Here is a 16,524-nt window from a genome sequence, read left to right on the forward strand (position 1 = left end):
TATATCTCTTTCCTCTCGTCTTTCCTCTGCAAAAATATGCAGCAAGCCACTGAAAACTGGCTCTTCTACATGAAACAAAATTTGAAGAGTCTAATCATTCCGAGTATTTCCTGCCCTTTAAACTCTGAATACTGAAAAAATGTTTACAGGCTAAACAATTAAAAACTGCAATTCATTTCAATAGGCTGCAAAGACCATAAGTGTTAACACATTTACTCACTTCAGAGATAGAAAATATTGGCAATGAAATGTAAAACCAATCCATCAGGAAAAAAAAAAAAACAGAAACAAAAAATAATTTTGAGTTGTCCTGTCGCCACAGGAACAAAATGGACAAATGGTTGAAAAAAATCAAAGATTATTCTGCAAGAAAGCTAAAGGTACCAAGGTATGTATCAGTCAGGTAGAGAACAATTATGGGAATGGATGTGGAAGCTGTTAAGAATACAGCTTAAAAAAAGATAAAAGCTGTTGTGGGTAAACTGCGATAGTCTTTCTGGCTGGGATGCATCTAAATAGGACAGCACAATCCTAGGATGGCACTTTCTGCATCATGTAGCAAACACTCAAGACAGCTTTTGACAACTCCAGTCCTAGAAAATCTCTTCTCGGTAGATCTTTACCAGAATTAAATTGTAACGGTGCTGTTTCGTTCTTCAATCTGTTCTCATTACAGAAATTGATAAACAAGTTGATAAAGTCCTAATAATACAGACAGAAGAAAAAGACACTCTAAAAATGCACAGGAATCTGCTTTTATCCGCAACTGCCTGTGACAAACTACAGTAGAATATTATAATTCATCCACATTAAGATTAATTTGAATGAAATAATTAATGAAAAGATGGCCAAGCAAATCATCCCTCTTTCACTCAACAACTTAATGACCACAGAAGTTCTGGGAAGTAACTGGCCAGCCACAATTAGAAATGTGGAACATTAATTCTTTCAACACTAGATGGCATCAATATCCTTGATGTCATCTGCACACTTACCTTCTAATCCTCGAACAAAGGGAAGCAATAATTTATGAAATTCTGTAATTTAAAATGTTGGGCTATTAAACTCTCATTAGTGAAACATGATGAAGAAAGAAACAAAAGAACTTAATTGTGTATTTTTTTTCCAAGTTGGACAAATGAAAAAGTCTTTCTTTTTTACAAGATACATTTGAGCACAGCCTATAACATAATGTAACTTAATCAAAAGTAACTCATTTTAAGTATTATCTTCCAGTGAAAAATATCTATATTAAAAATACACGTAATAGACAAACTTTAATTAACTTCCCTTCTCCCTGTAAAAAGATATGTACGACAACAAACCTTGTGGAAGAAATGTAAACAACCCAGGCTATGTTATGATATGCTGTCAACTACAGTTATAGATTGTTGAGTACCATCTATAGAGTGCCAGTGATATAGCCTTTAAAAATAGTAAATCTTACTCTGATGTCCACTCAAACTGGAAAGAGTTCAGAAGAAAAGCTCAGAGAGTACTCTTAACACGCAGAATATCGATCTCAAGGTGGGAGACTGAACCCACATCCGCTTCATTTTTCTAACAGAAAGGTAAGAAATGGATAGGAAAGGTAGGAAATGGATAAATCACCAGCTACATATGGAAGGATTTCTGTTTTCTTTCATCTAGCAGATGATAAATAGCTAGAAACTGTTCAATTTAGAAATAAATGGGAGAAACTGTCAAGTCTAGAAATAAATGAGTATCTCCATGACAATAATAAACATTCTGAAAATTAGTACCGAGTATACTTTTTTTTTTGTGGGGCAGAGGGCTTGCTATGAGAGACTTTTCTGGTTTGCATTCTTCCATGAATGAAACTCCACACATTTACAAAGACCAGGAATTTAGGCAAGATTGTTCTGGACAGCAGTCATGACCAGAATCAGCACAGATTTTTCCACTATATATTTTTCCTCCTGGGAACAACCAATGATAACTTTTGTACTGGATTTTCAGATTCAGCAAAACTAAGACATTGCCATGGGTAATCTAGGAATGGAAGCAACACTGCAGGGTATGAAGACATCTTTTGATACAGAATGAAGCTGGATTTTAATAATCAAAATGTTAAGCTAGGGTGGATGAATTCAACTGATTATTACAGCAAATCTTCCAGTTATAATCTTCTAGTGGGATTTCAGGGTCCCTTTCCTTTTGAAGTTAATTGAAGTTTTTTTCACTGCTTCAACTGAAGAAAGATTAGGATCTCTTAATGAACTGTTCTGATAAATTAATACTTGTAGATTATTTTCATTATTTTTTATAACATATATCTTCAGTTACGAATTTAGTCTTGTCTTGTGTAAAGTTCTCATTTTTAATATTGAGGTTAAACAGTACAAACAGTCAAAGGTCCAATCAAAGTGACCTACTGACATCAAATTTACTGGAAAGGAGCAACATTACTGGATGTTGCTGACATGCAGTACACCCTGCTTTTTGTGATCACCATTAAATGCTGGGCTTTAAGCTTATGATTTCCTTCTTGCAACATGACCTCCAGAGAGTTTTTAACTGTATTTCTTCCCCTCACCATTTTAAGTGAATTTAAATACTGGATAGTCCTGAAGTCTGCAGACCTTTATTTTTCCACATAATAGAGTCAGAAACTGCAATACACGCTTGCTTACGGCTGCACAGAAACTGTAAGCTCTGAAATCCATGTGAGGTGTTTAGTTCCTCATGCCTCCCAACTCTTACCTCTTGCTGGGAGCTCAGCAGAAGTGATTAGGTCTCAGGTCTCAGTCCCTTAGGACTCCACTCAGCACTCAGTGCCTTGCTAACACACATTAGTCTTTGGCTGGAGATCACCTTTACCTTCAGGAGACTCAACCCTCTGGTGTTCATGGTTAATAAGCAGTAGAGGCCAAGTTAGCTCCAACATGCAGCAAGCCAGCAGATGAGACCAACCTTTTGGTTACCAGCTATTTGTGCTGGATTTCAGCCATATCATGGACACATTCTCCATTAACTAATTCCTTTGCTCCTCTCCAACTTATAAGACCTGCTATGAAACCCTCAGAGGCATCCTCATTCTTACCTTACTCTGCCAGATACTATTTTATATATATATATATAATGCGTGATAGCACAACAGTAAAGGCCACAATCAGACATGAACAGATGTAATGTGGTTAGATACCTACCCACACACTTGGGCTCTTTTGAATCCCACAGTGAGTTTCCCTGGCAGGTCAGCTTGGGGTTTCCTTCTAGTTCATAGCCCTCATTGCAGGCCACAAAACACACCGTCTTGTAGGAGATATCAGATGTTGAACAATTAATGTGTCCGTTTTCAGGAGCCCAAAGTTTGGGACATGTTCGAACTGCAAATGGAAAAACAAATCTGTTTACCCTGCAGCCCTGAAAACCCAGGGAGTTAAAAAATTTGCCCAGATTTTCAGGAGTGAGACAAGGTTTGGTCTATTTATGCTGTATAGTACTCAGATTTGGGGAGAGGAGATTTTGGCTGCTCAGCTAAGTTTTTCAATTGGCTGACACCCAATTTTCCTGAACCACAGTCCTACATAGCATGCATGAAGTTAAGTGCACAGTTTTCAACTCTGTTAGTTTTTTTGTGTAAGTTTGGGTTTCTAACTCCGCAGCCATGCCTGGGAGTTTTTAAGGAGACTTCTAACTCACAAGCTGGCATGAGCCCAAGCCTTGCCAGGGACGAGGCTAACAGAGCAGATGACTGTGTGCCGCTACTTGGGAACATTTTTCAAGTCCTCCTGAACAGACACAGTACTTCCACATGTGGGACTACACACAGAACACCAGATACTCATCATGGTCACAGACAGGAAGAAAAACACAAGTCAGTCCTACATTAGAGGATTGTAAGTGAAGAAGAGGAAGAGCTTAGGTTGCTGATGAGCATCCTTGCTGCTGCTCAGCTGTGCTGACCCAGTGTCATAACCTTAAGTTCCTTTCTCCTGTATATCTTGCCCTCTTTTCTTTTCCTCTTCAGGCAGTACCCTCAAGCCCAGCATTTGTCCTCTTGCTACCCTATCAGCAAGACCCTGAGCTAAACATACCTGCCAGGCCTTTGGACCCTCCTGTGTCAAACAGCTAAGCTGTGCACATGTACTGACTAGCGAGATTTACACGGCAGCAAGCTCAAATGTGTAGATGCATTTTCTCATACAAAGTTGATTGATATTGTTCAGTATTAGGAAGAGAAAGGCATAAAAGGACAAATAGTGTGACTGTATAAAAAGTAAAATCAAGAAGGCTGCAGTTCCCTAAACTGCTACCTCTAGGGTCTGTTTTCCACAGCTTCTATCGATCTTTCAGGCAGGGGCCAAGCTCTAACGACGTATGACTTCAGAGATCTGGATCACTTCTCCAGTGTGGTTTAGAAAGTTGACTTCACCAAACAACGCATCCTCCCTGCCACTGGGTAGGAGACAAACCACTAGCCTCTTTCCAAATGCACCCAGAAGCGAGCCAATTTGGCAACTTTTTCTCTTCTTCCCTGTGGTTGTTTACTCTGCATGCTGATGAGATTTGAGATTTGAGACTCCCTCAAACTCAGACAGATATCCCGGGCTGTCCTCCAAACAAAAATGAGTCGAACAAATGGCAATAACTGTATGTCCCTCCAAATCAAAAAAAAAAAAAAAATTAGTCTTTTTTGGAAAAGTTTGTAAAAGCACCTGCGTAGGACAAAAAATACAGCTAAATGTAGGTGTATTGGATAGGAAAGAGAAAGCCACTGTGATGCAGCTGATACATCTTCGTATTACAAATGTTTCATGTTCACAGTTTGAAAGTACTATTCCTCTTCTGCAAGCATACTCTAGAAAGTGCATTTAAGAGTGCAGCAAAGATTGTGACACTTCTATCTTGCTGGTGGCATTTTGAGAATAAAAGCGGCTTTCTAATCCATTGTATTTTAACTGCAACATAGTGAAGAAAACAGACACTTTATAGCTGAATCATACAAATTTTGTGTAGAAAAGAACAAGCATTCTCTTTTATGATTTCTATGGAGGACTTTAACACTGAATTTGTGGTCAAGAGAGCAAACAGCTTTGAAAAGAACATCAAAATTTATGAGAACTATTGTGGAAGCCTAAATGAATTAAGAGTAGTGTTATCTGCCTTCATAGATGGCAGAGGGCACTCCTCTGTATGACTTCTTCAGTCATCTTGTTGGGAAGGAACTCCTGCCTCCTCAGTGTTTCAGACTTGAATATATGGCTGTAATGTGTATTGCCTGCAACCCTAGGGCAAGAGGTGGTAAACACCTATATTTTATGCAGAAGGGGAAGAATGGTCTGTTTTGCTTCTTAATTTCTTTTTTGAATATAGATTCTTACTTTTAAGGGTTTGCCTGGGTAAACAGAGACTCCAAAGTGTACGAGATCTATCTCCTGATCCTTTTTGAAAACATTTGGTAGTGAAAATGAATGCACTATTTCTTTCAGCCCTCATGGATGCTGTGTTTTGGAATAAAAATGGATCGGGACAAAATGTCAATCCGAAACTTCAGTAACTTGAAGCCTGATTTTTAAATTTTTCCCACCCTTTTCTATCTTCCCACCAAGCTCTCTCAAAGAAAGCTGAACAGCCTGCACCCACAGCCTGTATAGCTAAAACTCTTTGTGAAGCTAGAAACAGGGCTGGCTGTACGAAATGAAAACATAAAGAGCAAAAAATTCTTGAGCCATCATCACAAATCTGGGAAATCAGGCAATGCCACTACCTCCCAACCCCTTTTTCAGGATGAGAAGCTGCTTATGAATTCATGCTCGTTTCTCACAATGTAACTCTGGCAGAAATCTGGAATTGAGCTCAAATTATCCTGGTCATGGTCTCAGACACAAAATCATCTTCTTGTAAGTTCTGCATTTTCCATGACCAACAAACATTTCCATAAAGTCTGTTAATAAATAAATAAATAAAAAGAACAACAACATTATGTTCTGCCAGCTTTTGAGTTTTCTGTTAGTATGTTTTTCCAGATTAAATACACATTTTGTAGGGCTATTTCATGGATCACAGTTGATTGCAAGACATGACTGTAGTAATCACATTCCAATAGCATTGCAGATTTTAGCTATCAGAGCAATTGAGGAATGTTTAATGTCAAAATCCAAAGTAGCATGGAGGGATTAGAATCCTTCCACTCTCCTTTCCTAATTTATGTGATAAAATAGTTTTGGGATTAACAAGACAGCTATAAACTGTGCCTTTGATCTTGCTCTATTTCATAGTCTACAAGGATGGATGGAGAATAGCAGATTCAGCACACGCAGAGGTAGGATTTTTAAAATAATAATTATATTTTAATTGGAAAAAATGTCAGCATGACAGAGAGTGACAGGAGAAAAGTAAAAAGATATCCTTTCAGTGCTTCAAAGGAAATTAACCCAACACCAAGATAATGCATCAAGGCAGAATTTAAATTTCCTCCACTTTCCAGACAAATACACCATTTAAGGAAGATCATGGTGCTTATCCAAGCACCAGCACTCAGCAGGCTGAAGTCGTTTCAGACACTTCAAAATGTTTTCCAAGTATTAAAATCGTACACTTCTTTCTACATGGAGTGAAAGTGAAGAACCCTTTCTTTGTGCTCCACTGCATCTTTCTCCAGACTTTTGGGGCTGGAGGCTATTGTGTAAGAGCAGCTTTGACAGACATATCCTCTCTCTCAGTATCCCAGTCTATCTGAAGTAGCAAACACTTCTGGGCTATGATTTGTCTTCCGAAAAATCAAGCTGTCTAAATCTAGTTTCTTCCTCCCTCAAGTAACTGTGCAGCAATTAATTTTTTTACCTATATAAACTTCTCATGCCTGTGTCTTTCAGGGTGAATGGAAGATACAAGGAAGAATACTTTCTCTAGGAAGAATACTTTGTCTGGGATTATCTGAGGCAGAGACTTGAAATGTAAGCAAAGGCTTCTATATAAGAATGCCCTCAAGAACAGATATCTTGCTGAGATCCCTTCTTTCACATCATGATTTCCTTTTTTTCCTATGGGCTGCAGAGTTTGCAGTAGCAGCATGACGTGCTAAGATCTCTAGGGACATATCCTGCCTGTTTTCCTGGAATCATGGTCAGGGCAAGACTTGCAGTAGATAAGAAGCCATCAACTTTGCCAGACACTAGTTTCTAGGGCATCATGCTGATGTCAAGCATACGCAACTTAGGTTAAATGGGCTAAGTACAAATTGTGGATGCTGAGGTGCTGCTGTATGTTTTTTCAGGCCCTCTTCAGGCAGAACAGGATGGCAATGCAATCACTCTCTAAACCATCGAGAAACCAGCTAAACAAGAGTTGAAAAGGCAAAACAATGTTTGTATACTCTTAGGAGCTCCAGAAACAAAAGAATGCTTTTCAGGATGCTCTTTCTCCTGTCTTCCACGCACATTATTCTGCAGTCTATGCTTGATGATCAAACTTTCCAACTTCAATTAGGAATAATAAACTAAAGAAAGGTAAAAAAGCAAGATGATTTTTTTTTTGTGCTTAAAGTCTCCAAATGCCAATACAAATCTACCAAGAGACTGACGGATATTCTAAAACACCCACACTTCAAGGTCTTGTTTTATCTTTTGACTCTACTTTGTGTTTTCACCAGCTTTACATAATGCAGATGCAAAATTCATAGAATTATGTGGAGAGAGGTGTAAGAAAAGGCAGTGAAGACTTGCTTGCAAAAGATTGACTCCCAAGTAAATATTGGTCCACATTTTCTATTCTAGATGTTTCCTCTTTCCTGAAAAGAAAGATGGAAAACAGAACAATTGTTGTGGAATTTACCTTTGGAATAATGTTTCACTTCAGGGCTAACATGCTCAAATCTGCAATGCACAACTAGATAACAAGCAAAGTCTTTGTGAAGACTGTGAAGAACTAACCAATTGAAAATGATCCTACAGCGCCCATACCTCTGCACGTGGCCTCTGAACCAGACCACTGACCATTCGCTTGACAAAGCCGGATGCTGCTTCCCACGAGATCAAATCCTGCTTTACATCGGATTCCACAGGCCGCATTAAAATAGTTGTTGCAGACATTCTGGATAAAGTAACCATTTTCAGGGGGCTTCAGTTCAGGGCAGTGAACAACTAAATAATTAAACAACAACAATAGAGTTATGATGCCAGTTGGAGTGTACTTGGCTGCTTAAGGAAAGCAAAATTAATTTCCACTCATTTTGCATCCTGGTGCTCTTGGTTTTTTTGGAATGATGTTGAGAATCTTGCAAGCAGCTTGACATATCTTTCACAGTGCCAAACCTAAAAATTGTCTAAGCACTGTACAATACATTTCAGGACTTTTCTGTTCCTGGATAGAAATACTTACCTTCACAGGCTTGTCCTACAGCACGAAAACCCTCCTGGCACGTACAATCCTCAATGGAGGTGCTTCCTGGTGGAGAAGTGTGATTTTCATTGGGACATGGGATACAAGTGCTGATTCCACCTGGTGAACCTTCAGGCTTGTAAGTTCCTGGTGGACAAGCTGTTGAGCAAAAGAAGACAAGAAGGAAGCCAGTAGTATTGTAATTCTTCTAAAAATGGATTACACTACCAATTTCCTATCTTCATTAAAAATAGAATTTCTTTTTTTTTAGTGAGCTTCATCTTCCAAGAACTGAAGAATCTGAGATACTCAGATTTCACAGCTAGCATCACTTTTCATGTGTTTTTACTTTTTTACCTTTTTTTTTTCTCTTTTTCTATCTTTATCTTTTCTTAATCTTTATTGTCTTTTCTTTATCTTATACAGCTGGCGTGATTTGACAGTGCAATGTTCTCTGCTAAGGGAGCCTACATAGTTCTTAGAGAAGTGAACTAAAGCCCCTAAACTTAGTGGGGGATTTCTGGGGTTTTGGGGATTACCTCCATGATTTACCTTCCTCCCAAAAAGCTCATACATCATATCTCCATTGATACAACCTGCAGTGATTTTATGAAAACATTCTGGATTTAGAGCAAGTGTACAAAAATTGTTCAGATAAAACACAACCATTCAAAACTACACCAAAGCCTAATGCACAAAAATTCTTAGTAAAATGAGCTAGCAACCCCCCCACATTTGATCTACATATTATGATCTATAAACTTTCTATGCTTTCTATAATGCATGAAGCACAAGCAATAAAGCAATCAATCAAAACAATTGCTCCCAGAAGCCTTTGCAGTCATTTATATCCCATTTAATATTTTAACTCTATGCATGTGCATGCTTAAAGAGATTTAGCAGATGTCTTTAGAGGCAGGAAAATATGCAAGCAAGAAGGGATGAATAACAGCACAAATTAAAAAATGAAAGATGCTCCAATGATTATAGCCTTGGTCAGGGACTGGAGATCACATTATTCAGTTCTTTGCTCTGCCAGACTTCTTGATGGAACTTGACCAAATGACACAGGTCATTCATTTCTAACACAGTCTTTCCTAAGATAGGAAACACATACGTCTTTACAACCAGCAAGAGACAGGCTTTGACCCAGACCAGGGCAATGTAGGCTATAATAAATGTGGCAATTTCAGGAGTGGCCAGTCAGGTCCAAACCAAACGAGACAAGCTGCTGACACCATGAGAGAGACACTGAAGGAATGGGTAGAACTGGGAGAACAAGGACAAGTCCAAGGCGTGCCCTTAGGAACTACTGCCTCTGCTCTTTGCCTCTCCTTTACAAAGGCAGTATATGGAAACGATACCCCAATTGAGACCTTCAGTTAGGATGGATAAGTAACCTCTCATTTCATTAAATGAGTTGTCTGCAAATTTTCCCAATGCTCAAAATTTCTCTTGCAGACCACTAGTCAAGCTCTCATCTCTTGCTCTCACTATAGTCGCAGTGTATCATCTGGTGTAGCTTTGTATGGTATAAGAAACTGTACAGGTGAAAGAACAGTTTCATTTTGTATCTCTAAGATGACTGGGTTTGACCATGAATGTCCTCCAGTGTCTTCTTCCTTGAGCAAGAAGATGTTGTCTCTTTCTAGGTGCAAATTTCTCCTATTGAAGTGCTAAAGTCACAATTCCTGGAGCCTAGAGACTCTGTCAATATCAGTCTTTTCTTTGGACCAACTCTTCTTGTTCAGTGAGCTAGATGTTTTAAAGTTAGTCTTATTACTGTCTTATTAATGAAAAACCGTTTCCTGCTTTCTTGTGAACTACATCCATCCTCCCCACATCCTCCTGTCAAAGGAAATTTGACTTTTGTAAGTCAAATTTTATGGATTACACCTTAAAAAATGAGCCTGGGTGAACACTTGACACTTCTCCTTCTCCAGAAAGGCTGGCCTTTCCAATGGCTTCCAGAAATAATTATTTTATTATCAGGAAAGTTTGCAGTTTCATTTTGGACAGAGCAAACAAAGAAGCAAGCAATTAAGAGGTGATTAAGGGTGCCGTAAACTCACTTCATAAGTCCATATTTAAAGCACATTTAAAAAAGACAGTGAAAGCAGTTAAGTAATAAAGGATATAAGTCAAAGCATATTGTGGGAAAACAGACAGAAAAAATGGGAATTTTTCATTCTTGTTTGTGATTTTTGAAAAAATCATTTGCAAGAACACTCTTTTGTATGGTTCACCCACTCCACCCCTTCAAGACATCTCCCTCAGATACTCAGTGTTTCATTCCTCCTCTGGCAGATGTTTGGTGTCCCTGAAACACTCTCTCATTCTTCAGATGGTCACCTCCAGAAAAGCTAAAATATCCCTGATATTTCTCTGTTTCTGAGGTGTTTCCTTCTGGGACTCTGTGGAAGTCTCTGCGTATCCTTGTTAAAACTAATCTGTATCCAGCAGGAAGTGATCACGAGCATCCAAAAGGACACAGAGAAGAGTACAGGAGGAAAACCTTGCACAGGACCTTAGTTCTGTTGTGTGACAAAGACACCCTTCAATTAAGAGGGAATTCAGCCCTTTGTGTTATATATCTGCTACAAAATAAGATAATATCTAAAAAAAAAAAGTTTTTCATTAAAAAAACCAAAGCAAAACCTCAGCCTAACTTCTCTATGCCATGGAAACACCACTTCAGATGAAAAGATTAACAGGTTAAAATCTTTTTAACATAAAAGCATTTCAGTCAAGGCATATGCACGACAACATAAATGTATGTTAAGACGTGGCCTCAAGCTGAACAACTGGCATAGACAGTTAAGGAGGTCTGCAAAAAATCAGAAGATGATAGCCTTTCAATTTCAGTAGGAATTCTGGTGCTCTTCCTGACTACAGTCATGTCTAATTCAATATTCTAATCTCCAAGCATGAAGCATTTAACACTGAAAAAGTGACAACATAAAACCAGGTATGTTTCAGAGATTTCACTGAACATTTAGCATGTTTTATGCAGTTTGTCTTTTTTAAAACTGTAAATAATAAAACTAACATTAAACTTAGAGCAACTGCTATTGAACATACAGGGTAGCATAAAACTCCAGTCTATATTTAAAAAGGTAGAGATCAGATATCAAAGAGCTTTACTGTGTAACACATGGTCATAATTCCTTTTCTGAACATACGAGTACAAATTTTAAGGATAAATTATTCTGCCTTAAAAACATAAATCTTCTAAACTCCTGGGAGAGGAGGCAAGCTTATTTCTTCTCCAATTACACTAGCATAACTCAGTCACAGAAATGGAATTATTCTTGATTTATCCCAGTGTAAGAGAGAGGAGACTCAAACTCCATGTATTTTAAAGATTAATTTGAGGGATTTCATATTTCTTCAATGCATAATTTCTCTCACTAACTACATTTAGTAAGTAATCTCTGGCATGAGCTTTTTTTTCACACTTGATGCTAATGAAGGATCCGATTAAGGGTTTATCGGTTGCAGGATATGACAGGAATCTGCTAGGCACTATCTTGCTCTCTCCTGCATAAGCCTGAACTATGCACAGCTATGGTGCTGACTGTTGTCTACAATTCTCATTTTCCCCTCTATTTGTAAAACTAAACATAACATTTGAAGCAAGTCACAAATAAAGTCTTGATTAACTCAATCCCCAAACTTCCTAAATGAGGAAGTAAAGACTAATTTACCACTCATTTTACCTGGTTTTGTGCTACAATAATTACTTTTAGGTCACAGACTACGTTGGTCTGCATTCAGCATAGTGACAAGGTAAATCTATCTCAGAATCAGAGCATTTGGCAAATATCTATTATTATTTTGGTTTGCTGGAGTGATGCAATGTATAGGTCATAAAACAACAAACAAGGGTCAGTGGATACTTGTATTCCATTCTTTGCCTGCTTCATCAGTTTCTGTTACTGAACATACTTAGTCCTAAGACTTTTGTTTACACGTATCTTTGATATCTGTATGGCTTCATACGTTCATTTATTCACTGGAAGTGGTGGGCAGAGCCTGTGAGTACCTAGAAGCACTTCAAAATATAGTCCATAAGATAAAGATAACCAAAAACTCAAATTAAGTTATGCTTATCCCTTTGAAGGAGAAAGCTGAGGATTTGGGCTAGATCTCTCCTTTTCTAAGATTTTCCTTGTGCCATGGCAAAACCAAAATAAATATGGAAATTAGAACAGAGGTCGCCCTGACCCTCATGTTTAGCATGTGCTGTGGTAGCTGTATTTATCTGCTCTGCTTTGCCATGATTCAAGTTCCAAACTGGGCATCATGGATGGCCTTGATTATATATTAAACTTAGTTTAACTTTTTACTGAATAGAAGCTACAACCTTCATGAGGAAGTGCGTACAAGGGAGCTATAGTACACCACCATGTGCTAAATTTTTCTACATTGATATCTGCCTCTCTCTCCCATGACAAAGTAGTATGTGATTAGATTTGCTGTTGGCGTAGGCACGCTATTAGAAGAAAAGGGAACAAGGAGCTGCATTCCTTGTCATGAAGGTCTGCCAAGTAAAATATGCTTTGGAGGGACTGTGCATGGTGTTAGTTTAAGGTGCAAAAGAAAGGAATACCTGCCTAGGGTTGCAATTCTGCCTACACAGGAGAAGGAGATCTTCACTACAGACTGAACTGCCTGAGGCTTCCCCACATCCTGCTGCAACAAGAGGGAGGATCTGGGATGTCCTGTAGTACTAGCATGCTCTACTTTCCACGGCTGCCTTCTTCCTCCAAAAGCTGCTCTGTTCCTGCTGCACATTTCATTTGTGAGTGGCCTCTGCAAAGGGAGAACGTGCTATGGTGGGAGCCAGGATTGCATGAAACTATCCTATCTCCTGCCTTCAACATGCACATTACCATGCTACTTCTTGACTGTTTCTGTAATCATTATATTGATCAACCTTAGGGCACTCATGTCTCAGAGAGATTGTAATTTTCAGGTCTGTTCAACAAATCTGAACCATGAAACAGTGTTATGTGTGTGTTTTTTTTTTCCTTAAGTCTACAAGGCAGAAATGCTCTGCTTGTGCCAGCAGAAAAGCAGACTAGTCTGGCAACTGAAATAGGCCTCACTGGATCCGCACATGAAGACATTTAAGGCTGCTTCACAAAGACTGATCTCACACTGAGTCTTTGCCTTGCCTCCAGCAGTTATGGATTTTTTGTCACATTTAAGTTATCTGGAAGGTTGTTTGTTTAATCTCTAAGCTAGGTTTGTCCAAATACGCAATCTGTGCCCAAGAAATGCTGCTGGAAAGCTATAGGGAAAAAAAAAAAAAAAACAAGCCTTTGTCAGATACTGTGATCTACCTTTCTACAGTTTGCAACATGTATGGTGCCAAAAAAAGAAACACGAGCCAAGAGCATGCTAGGATTAATGAGAAATATGCAGGGAAGTGGCTTTAGTTAAACATTTGACATGTATGACTTTTACAAACACTGCAAAGGAAAACCTTGAGCTTGTCTTTAACTGTAGGGATCAGAGGAGGATTTCTGCTAAAACTCAGCATATTCTCCGACTCTCTAATAACTCCCGTTATCCCCAGCATGTGCTCTGCACTGATTTCAGACAGCAAGGAACCTGCTCATCTGTCTGTTCCATATCAGTTTTCCCTAAGAATCTCTTTTCACAGGAACACGATTAGCAATTTAACAAGCCACATGTCCTGTCTGTTCTCATTTGATGCGTTTTTCCTCCAACTCTTTACTACATTTACATACTCCCTGTACCTGCTGAGGTTGGGCTGGCTGAAGAAAATCAGGAGTTCAGCCACTTGTATTCATGAGAAGGAAAGATGAGCCAGGTCCACCCAACCCTTTCTATTCAATTTATGGACATCAAGCTACTCCACTATAAAGGCAGCGATCAGCCTTTGGATTAAAGCTTTGGGAAGATCTACCTCCAAGGTGTTACTGTTCTTTGAGCACTTCAAATAGTCATAGCAAAGTTTCAGCAAAAATAATGTGCTCAGGATAAATAGGAGAATCTTGGATTCTCTCTCACAGGGCAAAAGGACTGGAAAGTTGCCTGAAAGGAGGCAGTGAACATCCCATGTTGGTGCCCCAAGCACACACACAGCGTGGAGGAGGAGTCTGCCTGCTGAAAAACACAGCAGCTCCAAGAGCAGCTGGCAAGAGTTATGGTTCCTACAAGGCTCTTCCTCGATAGGGAGGTCTGGCCCTGAGCCACAAGTGTGCTGAGATTCCCAGGACAGGCCTACACATAGTTAGTGTAAAGTTTGCCATGCAAGTGGATATCACTTATTAATCATTTATATAAGTGCAGGGCTTTTTTTCCCAAAACTTTGTTCGCAACCAGACTCTAACTCAAAGACGGAAACAAAAAGTCAGTGCTGAAAAATCTTTGTGCAGAATACAACCATTACACAGTAGGCTTCTCCGGACATGCCCTTCACACACTCACAGATGTACATTCCTCAGTAAACCTTTTGTCACTGCTGGTGTGACAGCATACGGAACTCCAAATAATCCCATTTTAAGTGTCCTGGGTCTCTGGATTGCTTCCTACAGTTTAAGTACATTTTATTTTTGCTGACAAAAAGGATCTGGGTCAGGAATGAAAAGGAAGGGCCAAGAGAAAGATGCATTTGTAGAGAGGGATACAGATCTGATATGAGGAGCAAAGCTACTCCATACTTTTCATTATTTTTCCATTACCCAGCATTTTAATAAGAAATCCATGAATCCATCAACTTCATAGCAGGGTAGATTAATGAGTAGCTGCTAGAAGCTGACTGGGCCCACATGACTCCCAGACCAAAGCTCAAGTGAGAGTGCTTCCAAACTTCAAAACAGTGAAAAGTTCTACCTGGTTTTATTTAACTTCAGCACAAGCGCAAGGAACTCACAGAAAAGCAAGAACATTTATTTATGCGCTTCAGAGAGGTGGGACTATCTAGAAAGGTAGAAGCCTGAGCTGGGGCTGGGGAAAAAAAAAAAAAAGGCTCCTTAGCAGCCTCTTAGCAGCCTCTTGATGTACTGATCTGTGCCCAGAGGAAGAACTGGTTGGATCTGAACACCTGCTTCACAGCTGGTGACTTTTGGGGCATCCTGAGATAATGACTCTGCAGCCATCACTTGCTCAGCACAGCCTGTTTCTCCTGCCAAGAGCTGGAGCAAGAGTCTCATGTTAGAAGGACAACACAACAGATCACCTCCTGTTAGTATTGCAGAGAGGCACTAAAACAGGAGATGGGGGTCAAAATTCAAAAACACACCATACCGGGCTCCGCAGCACCATGTTTCTGCAGACAAATACAGCCCTGCTTGTGCAAGATGTTTTCCCACTCTGTTCATCTACTAACCAACTGACACTGCAATCATTCTTGGCACTTTGCAGTGGAAATGCTGCAGGAAAATTGACTCTCTGATCAACCTTTGGGAACAACAGGCTTTTAAAAGAGCAGGAAGCTATATAAGGAATCCATGAGGAGGTCTCAGAGACTCCATATCCTCAGAATTTCTCCTCCTCATTCACGGAAAAATTGCTTATTTGTTCTCTGTCAAAATGTTATCAGAAACTGGCACAGTCCCGTATTGTTTTACTATTCCCAAGGGATACATTCGCTTTCTGCTGTCTCCCCTGCCACCCACTCCCAGCAGTGATTGGTGCATTTGATTGAGAATTAAAAAAAAAAAATAGATCTTTGCTTCTGTCTCTTTTCTTTGCAGATCAGAATAGTTCCAGTTGCTGAATCACAGATGGGGAATGTAGCAAGTAAAAGCTATTATAAACAGGAAAGTGAAGCCTTTTCTGCCAGACCCTCAATAAACTGTCACTACTGCATTAAGTGCCAAATTTGGCCTCTTTTCTACATCCCTTATTTTTATCATTTAAATATACTTTTCAACAATAGTGATTATAGTCTTACTAAATAACATTTCTGAGCAGTAAAGATATAGTGCACGGCTGTGCAGATGGAGACCATATGCCACTATTTCCATGTTTATTTACTTAGCAGCCCAGGGTGAGAGTCAGACAATTTTTAGTTAACTTAAGAGGGCTGAAGAACATGCAGTGGCTCAGGCCAATAATCAGACAATAAAAAAAGGTGGTTTTGCCAGTATTTTTTTTCACATATTGTGAAACTGGAGCAGCTATTTCTGTTTGAGCTCAGGA

The 16,524-nt window shown here is 39.2% G+C and overlaps 1 protein-coding gene across 1 annotated transcript in view; it reads right to left on the bottom strand.

Annotated features, from left to right (window-relative positions):
* SVEP1 (sushi, von Willebrand factor type A, EGF and pentraxin domain containing 1) overlaps positions 1 to 16,524 on the bottom strand; it is a 122,515-nt gene that overhangs the window by 71,329 nt on the left and 34,662 nt on the right. The window contains exons 4-6 of the mRNA XM_088533663.1: positions 8,347 to 8,505; positions 7,929 to 8,108; positions 3,171 to 3,350 (exon numbers count right to left, since the gene is read on the bottom strand). Coding sequence (XP_088389789.1) covers positions 3,171 to 3,350; positions 7,929 to 8,108; positions 8,347 to 8,505 — 519 coding nt within the window. The remainder of the gene's footprint in view (positions 1 to 3,170; positions 3,351 to 7,928; positions 8,109 to 8,346; positions 8,506 to 16,524) is intronic.

The sequence above is a fragment of the Tinamus guttatus genome, unplaced genomic scaffold, assembly GCF_059628265.1.
Source record: "Tinamus guttatus ecotype Peru unplaced genomic scaffold, ASM5962826v1 Tinamus_guttatus_pri_ptg000513l, whole genome shotgun sequence".
NCBI lineage: Eukaryota > Metazoa > Chordata > Aves > Tinamiformes > Tinamidae > Tinamus > Tinamus guttatus.